The sequence below is a fragment of the Phaseolus vulgaris genome, chromosome 9 (genome assembly GCF_000499845.2).
Source record: "Phaseolus vulgaris cultivar G19833 chromosome 9, P. vulgaris v2.0, whole genome shotgun sequence".
Taxonomy (NCBI): Eukaryota; Viridiplantae; Streptophyta; class Magnoliopsida; order Fabales; family Fabaceae; genus Phaseolus; species Phaseolus vulgaris.
The window spans coordinates 10,270,242-10,281,013 of NC_023751.2; the positions used below are offsets into that span (position 1 = coordinate 10,270,242).

Below are 10,772 nucleotides of genomic sequence, written 5' to 3' on the forward strand. Positions count from 1 at the left end.
TCTTTTCTTTGTTTTGTCTTTCACCAATAAATCTTTAACTTATATACTACTCACTTATTCTTTACTGTTTCATATGCTGAATATGGGTGGATTAGAAAAATATTAAATTTTTTGAAGCATATCAGAAATACTAAAATTGAATTATTTTGTTGATTATAGTATTTAAAAAGAATTGATGATTTATGTGAGTAAAATAGTTTTGTTTTGTGTCTCTGACATGGTGAAGATTATTTGACAGCATTATTAGGATATTGGGAAGTGTTACAGAGGGGGTGAAGTTGGTGCCCTCTTCTCCTCCACCATCACCATTATTATCTCCACACTCCACTGCCATTGGCTTGGTGCAATTCATCTGCCTCTGGGATTCGCAAATATGATGCCACACATTATTTAATATACTCATTAAAAACAATAACCTTTTTTCATTTTTTCGTTAAAAAGGGCATGACAAGAAACATGATTGGAGACACTGTAATATAAAATGGTTCTGTCCTTTTCTTACTTTGTCCTTATTTTAATACTTTCTTCTCACATCATATATTTCCAAAGTCCTGCAACTGTACTATCATTATTGCCCTATTTACTTCCCATTTTTTCTTCATATAAATACTCATTCTCTTTCCTTCTTTGTCCCAAATAAATAAATCTCAAAACCTCAACCCACTCTGTTTCAGTTTCTCTTCCTCTGCTTTTACCCTGTTTCCACTAGAACATATTTCTATCTACCTCTCATCTGAACTAGGTTCAGTTCTGGAAAAATGTATGCTGAAACCGGTCTTCTCTTCCCATATTTGCACAACCTCTCTCAAGAGCTTTACCAGCTTGAGGAGTACTGCAAAACCCAGAAGTACAATGCTCTAATGGTATCTTTCTATTCCCATCTTGGGCTCTGCTCATTCCCCTGTCTTTGCTCTGTTTGTCTGCATTTGTTCGATTTTTTTTCTTCTTTTTTCCACTTATGCAATAAATTTAAACTTTCTTTTCCCTGATACTTCTTCCTATTTGTTTCTTTGGAGTAAATGGGGTATCAGAAAATGGGCAACTTTTTATTAGAGAATTAAACTCAATTTATGTTAGTGTCTAAATTTTCACGTAAATGTTTAACATTTGAGATTTTTTGCGAAGCTTCTTCCTCTTTTAGTATATGATTTGCGGTTTCTTCCTTGATGGGTAATATCAAGCTGAAGAAGGAAAGCTGATAACCAAATATTTTTTAACTTAATATATGCTTATTCATTTGAGTTTTGCTCGTTCTCTTCTTTATGAACGTTTTCTCTTATTACTACCACAAGTGGAAACAACTGTAGTTGGATTCATACGCTGGATCTGAAAAAGCATGAGAAAAGGAGAGAGAAATATGGGTATAAAAGGGAAGTATTTTCTTTGTTATAGTTCCGTCTTGTATAATCTTTCTTCCTACTGTTACAAGTTTGTAGTGTTAACTCTCAGTGGAGTTTGTCCTTTTGCGCCGCACTGAGGAGGGAGATTAAAGAGAGAAAAAGGACTTTTATTCGCTTTACTTCTTTATAGTAAGGAAAAAGGGTAAAGGAACGGAGTTTGTTAATGCTCAACTTAATCATTTCCTCATGGTATTTGTCGAGCACTACATGTAGTTCTAGAAAGGTTATTTCTGTTTCTGCTCCTGTTACATTTAAATAAATGGTAAAATTAGGTTGTTTTCGTGTGGTGTGGTTTGCTGTTTTGGCACTAAAATTTCGAACAAAGTTCGGGTGATAGTGCCTTGTAATCAGGGAAGGTGCACCTTGACTAATCCACCTTCTGGTTTTGTCAAACGAAGGCCGTCCACTACGGTATAAGGATTTATAGTGATATTGCTTTCAGCATAACCTTAAGTAATTGACATAGATAGGATTGGAACCATTGCTGCTCTGGATTTTTTTATGTGTGAATTTTTATCTGTTCTTCAATTATTTGCTTTTAACTGGCTTCCTTTATATATACTGATTTCAATAATTCACGAGGATGAAAATAGTGATCCATCATAGTCTCTAGCTGAGTTATAATCAAGTGTATTCTGGACACTGGGTGGTTCTAGTTTCACTGTTTCAGCTGTTAAAACCTGGATTTTCTTTCAAAGCCAGGTTTTGTGTTGGTGCATGGCTTGGAATCCGAAACCATCCATTGAATTCCGATTTGATAACCTGATTCTAAGCAGCCATTCTTTGTTTGTGAAGGTTCGGCTGAATATGTATTGGCGGCTATTGTTTACAGCAAGGCTTCTGCTTTGCAGTAGGAATATGGTGTTTGCCACTGTGTGTGGAATTTGATTTGTGTTGAAATTAAAAGAAGAAGCCTAAGAAAATCCTTGTCTTTTTTATTCCTTCATCGTTTAACCTACAATATGTACTATTCTGATATAAGAAGTACTTGAATCAATTTCCTAAACTGGAGGATCTTACATATTTCTTAGACTGTGCTTGAAACTCTTTGAAACCCTTGCCCGACTCTCTTGCTGACATATAGCTTTTTCTGTCACCTCACTGTCTCAGATTGATTCTCTCTCTTTTTTACTGTTTCTCTCTTTCTAAAAAAGTTGAGGATAATCCCATCCATAAATCATGCTTTGGTTGGATGACCATGATATGCAATTGGAATCTTTTGCCATTCTAAGAAATTTATAATGTGGTCAGTTGCTTTAAGAATCACTTTACTTGATGGAATCATGCAAATATCATCATGAAACTTTTGGCATCATTGATAGGTCAGGAAATCATCTTTGGGCAACTTCTCGGCATTAGCAAGTTAAACATGATAACCAGTTGGAAAACAAGCATCACATGCTCACAACAATTGACTACTGGATATAGATTATGACTAAACATTGAATGTGTTGATGACACAACACATCTTTTTGAGGGTGCAGGGTATGGGAGAGGGAGGTGTGAATCGTTTAACCCATACCGTGTCTGGAATTGACATATTGTGATGTGTCCTTTCCTCTTTTTTTTGTTGCATTACAGTTATTGCTTTTGGTACAATACTTTCATATTTGTCTGTAATAGTTAAATAGTATGTGGTATGTTTTTTAGTTCTAAAGCTATATTCTCCATTCGCTTACTAGTGTTATTGCATTCTGGTTTGCACATTCTTTATTTTTATCTTTATTGATTTTTACAAGTAAAGTTAATTTCATTTCTATAGCTGTATTACGTCTGCTAATTACTTTCTATATCTTTATTGTATTACGTCTTTGATGCAGGATGACCTTGTTCAATCTTCTGCCATGTCAGAGTATGATTTGGCAGCAGAGGGAGATCTGTTCAAAGCTCCTGAGCCTATTATTGAAGAGCCAATCATGGACCTGGATCCCATGACAGCTGCCATCTCAATGATATCTTGTGGGGAAGATGTCTCCTCTCAGGGACTAAAATCCACTGATATTGATATTCTTCAAAATGATCAATTTCTGAGTGAGGTATTCTATGAATGCAAGAAGGATCTCTTAGAAAAGGCAGCAATAGAGTCACCACTCTCTGAGATTCTGGAAATCAAGGTTCCTCTTCTGAACATTGATGAAAACTCAATTCAAGAAAACAAGCCACTTCCTGACATGCAGTCAGGAAAGAGTGTCAGCTCAGGAAGTTTAAGCTCAATGGACTGGATTCGTGGAGCTGCAATGAAGCCTTCTTTCATTGATATCCCTGCAATGGATTTCAATGCAGTTTATGGAATGCGGAGATCATTTAGTGAAGGAGATATACAGGTTTAACTTAACCTCTCTGTATATACATTCTGTCATTTTTTTTATAAATTTAATTAAATCACCATTAAATTTAGCAGTGCCTAAAGGTAGCAGCTTAAGGAGGTATGATTATGGCCATGCCTTCGTTTTTACTACACTCCAGCTGTGGGAGCAACTCTGTCTTCAATTAGAAGTGTTGATGTTTTCAGAATTCTGCATCTTTTCTTGACATGTTTAGAGTAATAGCTTAAAATTTGATAGCCATGATAACTATCTTATCAAGGAATGAAACTTACAATAATTCTTGGACTCCTGTCAGAATCTTGTCCAGCTCAATAGTGAGAGGCTTAAACTACCTTTTGAACTCAATCAAGAAGAAGAGTTCACCTCTACCAAGTATCAACTGATCCTCTGTTAAGTCTAAAGATTGTAGTATGGAAATAAAAAAAGAAGGGACTGATGATGACATGATCTCAATCTGATTGCTTTAATTAGAAATAAATTTGACAATATTTTCGTACATACCTAATATATTTTAAATATTGGTTTTGCTGGAATCTATCAGATGTCTAAAAAAAATTCATAATCTGCTTCTGTGATCAGAAATTAAAAATCTGTTACAAAAATACACCAAAGTTCTTGTGGTTCCTTTTGCCATGCATCATGTTATCCATATGATTAACTTACTTCTTGATATTCTGTAAGTGCTGCTCCCTTGATGAACCTGCAGTGTAATTAAATATCTGCACTTAATTTGTCCTTATCTAAACTCATGTCTTTCCAAACACCCAAAATGGGTTACTGTATCCAGCAAATTATGCTTCCTTGTGCTGAACCACAAACAATTTCTGTTTTAAATTTATTTATTCCTCTTGTTTGCGTGAATAAACTCACCAAAATCTAGTGATTTACTCAACTATTGTGACAGACTCTTGGTAGCGGAAGCATGAACATTGTCCAGTCACCCCTTGAGAAGCCCTTTCTCATCAGCAACTGCACCAGTGAGGAACGCTTCCAAAAGCTCTCCAGGTACAGGAATAAGAGGACAAAGAGGAACTTTGGGAGGAAAATCAAGGTAATTATAGGCTTACCATTCCTCTACCATGTGATAGTTTCACATGAATAGTTCACCATTCTGTTATCAGGTTTTCTAGAATTTGTTTTATTCAATTCAATGTATATATATCTCATGGATGAGTGGTTTTTTTTATAAATGTTCATCATCATTAGTTCATTACCTCAACTGTTGAAGCTTTGAACCGTGTTATTGTTTTTTTGCAATCTTTGTACTTTATGTGTTTGGAAATCCTTGGTAGAAGCTATAACTAGCTGCTTCTCAATTAGCATGAAAAATCACATCTCAAACATGCTGATAATCCTTGGAATGCTATTAAGTTGTTAAGTATGACATCAACAGTGGTTTTCTTTGGCAACCAAGTTTCTTTGATGTTATTTTCAACCAAAACAGATTTTGAACTGAGCCCATGATATATTTGTTTTTCCAGTATGCATGCAGGAAGGCTCTTGCTGACAGTCAACCAAGAATCCGTGGAAGATTTGCAAGAACTGAAGAATGTGAGAGCAAGAGGGAATGAATGACTTAGTAACTGATATAGTAGGAAGAAGGTAGAATCAAGTAGCTATATCTGATCAAACTCAGCAGTAATTATGTGATTAGAACTTATGCGGAGTCTCTGTATGTTTGAGCAGATATTTGCTGAATAAACCAGACCCCAAACTTCTTAGGGTAGTTCATCTCTTATCTATTGTATCATCGTCTCTACAGACGCCAATAACCTTCCACATATGTAAATAGGTTTGTTGAATAATGGAAATAAAAAAAAATGTTGTACTATGTTCATATATATCATGAAATTACAAGGTAACATTAATAATTTCCTTCTCTAAAATTTTCATTTTTTGACGATTGTTCATCAATTAGTGGTGTCAACTGAACTCATGCATGATTTACAGCGTATAGGGAGAAATTATTTACAAACAATTCTATAAAAGAGAAATAAAAAATAATTATAACTAGACTAGAAGATGAGAATGTATGGTTAAAAAGAAGTTGGGGGATTGCAAGTTGCAGAACTTTTCATTTTGTTGTTGAGATGAAGTGCGCAGTGGTGGGAATCAGGCCATTTTTCTGCTCTGCTGGGAATAAATCCATTCTTTTTCATCCAATCCTTACATTCTCATCCTTGAAAGGGGAAACAAACAAGAATTTTCTATTACAGGAATAACCATTCAGTTGCTTGTTACCTTTTTAGATTGTTGAAATCATGTTTTTTTTTACCATCCACAAATATTATTCAAGTAAATATTTTTAAGTTAAAAAAACAAATTCATAATAAAGTGGGAAAACTATATAAGTCTAATTGGATAGTGAAATAGAATATAGCTTAATTATAAGATGATAAAAGTAAGAGAATGAAAAAAGAAAAATAAATTAGAGTGAAAATAAGATATTACCAAGAGTAAAAATAATAATAATCTTTTTAAAGTATGGGCAATCAACTTAAAATAATAGAAAAAAACATTGCAATTATTATGATTATTTATTTTGTTTGTTAGATTAATAAATAATATTGTGTTTGTTTTTAAAACTGATTCATATTCGATTATATTCTTTACTTTATTCATATACTACTAAACTTCATCACAGAAATCTTGGTTGAATTGAATGTCATTCAAATATTTGAACGATTTTCTTAAATCAAAATAGGCTAATATTGTATTATCTTGATAATTGTCGATTTTTAAGAATAACATCCTTTTCTCAGTGCCTTCAATTCATTATATACAACAATTTAGAACATTTATAGTTGTGCTCTAAATAAAGTGAAAAACTCCTTTGTGTGAATTAATTAAAATAAAATAGAATAGAGAGAAGCTTGATATTTAACCCATCAAATATAATTGATTTCCTCCTCCAATTGAGGATATAAATAACATTATTATTTAAATAATAATAAGATATTTAAGTAATTTAACTTAAATCATATTTGTCACATCTTACTTTATTGTATTAATTATTAAATAGTAGTGACATATTAGAATGAAGGTGCTATGAACATGATCCTATCAACATTTCTTGTAGGTATGAAATTGCAAATTCATTTTTGAAATATGTGAGATGGCCAGTAGAGGAACAAAACTTGATTGCAGGAACATTGTAGGACAAAACAATGTTGTTTTTGAAAATTTAAAACATAAATGTAATAATTGTGTGACACGTGAAAAGTGAATCACCTTTGCATATTGTGGGCTAAAAGGAAGATAGAGTATGTTGATGTGGACAGGTGGATCATTGCATATACATGTTTATGCAATGTCACTGTACTTGTTTTTTAATTTCTTTTTATGAAAATAATACACTTCAATTCTATTACTCAGTACTAGGACAAGAATAGAGGCCATTCAAATCAACTTCCAAAATAGTCTATAGTTTCAGTACAAACACTGTCATAAAAACATCTGGTGCGAATGTGATGCCCATGCTGCAGCCTAGTTTTTAGAACAAGGTTTTCCTCTTACCAACTTTATAAAATTATCACTCATTTATATATTATATAATATTTTAATCATTAAGAATATTATTTCATGTTGAAGCTATAACTTATACGTGAGATTATATAATGAGTGATTTGATAGCAGTTCGATAGCAAACATATCTTTATTTTTAGTCGATGTGTGATTTTCAACACACCTTATTCACGTCAAGACTGTCAATTCGTGCATGAGACTATATAATCCAAGAACAGTCTGATAGTGGTGATTTGATAAACTCAACAAACTCTCGATAGGATAAACTCTAAATGAGTTTGATACCATATATAAGATTCAATCTTATAAAATCGACTTATAAGATGAGATTTACACTTATTTTAGTAAAAATTTGTTATTTTTTAGTTGTAATATGATACATAATTACGATTGTAAACATATAAAACTCTTTATTTATTTTTTATTTATTTGTAGTGTTGTTTTGTTGTTACAATTAGTAGACACGAAATTTCAGCCAAGAAAGAGTGTATGAGCCCTTCTATGGAGAATTGAAGCCAATTATTTGAGTAGAAAGTGAGTGTTTGTATTAAGAGAAAGAAAGTTATTTGGAAGTAAAGTTCTGTGATTTGAAGGTAAAGTTTGCCAAAGTGTTTGAAAAGTTTGGTGAACCCCACCAATTATGTATCACTTTCAATATAAAGAAGGAATGACTTGAAAAATCAAGATATAATATATTTTACACCCTTCCTAGATATGTAGATGGATCTATCTTATTTAAATTTGCATCCACAAAAATATAATGAGATTTATAAGATTTATACCATATATAAAAAAAATATTTAATGTCATCTTTTGATTAAATAATTTTACCATTTAATAAACCAAAAAATAAATTTATTTATTTAATAAAAAACAATTAAATAAATTTTCTTTATTTCAAAATAACTAAATAACTCTTTATTTAAAATAACGCTTATATAATTCTTTTAGTACTATTTTTACAATATATATATATATATATATTTAAATTATATTATTTTTAATTAATTATTCATTAAAATAATAAAATTATATATATTTTAATCTAATAAAATTATGAATACACGTATACGACAATATATTTGTTTTCACTAATTTATATAATAACAATTTATTCAGTCGTTTAAATAAGGTAAAAAAAATATTAAATTAAATTTGGGTTAAATTAGATTTGGTGAAACAAATTGCGAGTAGGTTGTGAAATTTATGAGTAAAACTTATTTAAGTCTCATATGGTATGTAGAATGAGCATGAAAAAACTGTATTAAAAATTTATAAAAACAAAATCAAATCTAAACCTATATGGATTGTCAGATACTCAAGTCATTTACAAACTTTTACCCCAAATATCCAACTATACCCATGAAGAACCCTACATTAAAGATTTATAAATTTCTTAATATTCTTAAAAAAATTAAAAATATACTAACTAAGGTTAAATATATGATTCAAACTTATGTTTTTCATTAATATAGTTACATACTTTTTGAATAAAAAATAAAATAATATATTTTCATTATAAATTAATTATATAAATAATATCAATTTTATTTAAAAAAAAAACTTATTCCTATTTGTAATTTTATTAAACAATTAGTTCGTATTAAAAATATCTCAATTTTAATTCATATAAAATCATATCTAAATTTAACTAAAAACATTTTAGTTATTTATCATATTACCCAAATTCCAAATCATCTTACTTCAAATTTTCTTTCGTTTCTCGTGTCCAGAAATCTATATTATCAAATTCAAACAAAATATAAATTTCACAAACACAACAAATTATTACATAAAATTAATTTTAAAGATAAAAAATAATTATTTCTTATATTAATTAAATTAAATAGTATTTAAAATAATTTTTATTATTAATAAAATTTATAAATTAGTTTCTAGATTTATATTTAATAGCTATCAACTATTTTAAATTATAGAGTTGATAACTAAAGTATTAGTAGTTAGTTATATATTGATTTAAAAAGTAGTAAATTTTATTAATAATAAAAATTAATTTAGATATCAATAAATTTTTTAGTCTAAAAAATATTATCTAATTTAGTTAATATAGTAATTAATTATTTTTGTTTTTAAAATTATTTATATTTAATGATTTTTGTAATATATCTCATATAAAATTCAGTATATGAAGATATTTGTTGCACAGAAATATCAATTAATAATTATGATGTTATTTTTTATTTCAATATATAGTAGTTAAATATTCAACCATTATCTTTAATTAACTTGAAAATATTTGGATGGGATTTTAAGGTAAAATTGATCTATTAAGTAACTCATTAAGAGAGACTATTAAAAGATTAAATGTTTTATTGGAAATCTAGGTTAGAATTCATTTTTTTTATTATTCACGTGATTAAACATATTATACTACTTTTTTTTTCTTAATAGAGATTTTTCTAAATTCATTAATAGGATTAATCCGTACCCAAATAGATTTTTTTTATAAAAAAAATCCTTTATGAAAAGTAATATATTAAGTAAACTAATTTTTAATCCTTAGACCTAACTACCCTAATTACTTACAACAAACAAATTCAATCACTTTTAACCACTTAAGTTATTCTTATGACATAACTTTAATCTTAATCTGAAGGGTTCCAATATGTGATATTTTCATCATAAACTCAAGTCAAGCGTTGAAATCGTAAGCTTTGTTGGATATATAACAACAAACATATATGCCACAGATTAAACAATAAAAACATCACTATTTTTAACTTAATTAAATCGAATTATTCCATAACACAATCCCGTCAATAAATTAAAGCACTAATACAAAATTATATGCAATAAAGTTTTAAAACTAAACAAGACAAATACAACGAGATTATTAATTATTAAGAGTTTATATGGATTTTTCGTGTATTATTTTAGTTTTAAAATACTCCCATGTCTACTATTATAAAATATTATGTTTACATTTTCAACTTTAAGATTATATATTGTGATTAAAAATTCATCATTGAAATTCAATATTTACGTAATATTCTTTAACGTGATTATGAGATATCACGTACTCATTATGTGAGGCAAATACATGTACTATAGTTAAAAGAAGATAAAAATAGCATTACGCAATAAACAAAAGCACAATTAACACGTGGAAAATTGGAAGTAATAATCATATATGATTTCAAAACGCCAAAATTTTGAAAAAAAAATGGTTTTGGGTGACAAAAGCACATTAATTTCCGCTTATCGAAATTCGCAGTGCAAAAAATAAAATCAAAATTAAATTTAAATTACTTTGTACTATTAGTTAATTTAGTCTATAAGTATTCGTATTTTGCATTAAGAAGTTGAGAAGGTTTATTTTTTACATTTAATTTGTGTGTCAGAAAATAACGTTTTAGAAAAACATATTTTTCAGGAAGTTTCTAGTTACATTTATCATAAAATTGTTTTTATTGAACTATGATAATACAAGTTTCTTGATTTAAAAAATATTTTACTATGAATAAAATAAATTTGTTTCTTGAATTAAACAATATTTTAC

General features: G+C 29.2%; 1 protein-coding gene across 3 annotated transcripts; it reads left to right on the forward strand.

Annotated features, from left to right (window-relative positions):
* The first annotated feature begins 567 nt into the window (after positions 1–567).
* Positions 568–5,558, forward strand: LOC137821591 (putative zinc finger protein CONSTANS-LIKE 11). 3 transcript variants are annotated; one of them, XM_068626251.1, is made up of 4 exons: positions 568–863; positions 3,221–3,724; positions 4,632–4,778; positions 5,209–5,558. In XM_068626251.1, the coding sequence occupies exons 1-4, from the start codon at positions 759–761 to the stop codon at positions 5,296–5,298; spliced, it is 846 nt and encodes a 281-aa protein (XP_068482352.1). In that variant the 5' UTR covers positions 568–758; the 3' UTR covers positions 5,299–5,558. The 3 variants fall into 3 exon arrangements, with proteins under 3 accessions (XP_068482352.1, XP_068482353.1, XP_068482354.1); XM_068626252.1 differs by having other exon boundaries at positions 637–1,623; XM_068626253.1 differs by lacking the exon at positions 568–863 and adding an exon at positions 1,657–1,811.
* The last annotated feature ends 5,214 nt before the right edge of the window (positions 5,559–10,772 follow it).

Bases quoted from the DNA above. Each gene is read 5' to 3' on its own strand.
- LOC137821591 (XM_068626251.1), top strand. From the start codon at position 759: ATGTATGCTGAAACCGGTCTTCTCTTCCCATATTTGCACAACCTCTCT. The intron at 3,725-4,631 runs GTTTAACTTAAC...CTATTGTGACAG, and splicing joins TTAGTGAAGGAGATATACAG to ACTCTTGGTAGCGGAAGCAT. The intron at 4,779-5,208 runs GTAATTATAGGC...TTGTTTTTCCAG, and splicing joins ACTTTGGGAGGAAAATCAAG to TATGCATGCAGGAAGGCTCT.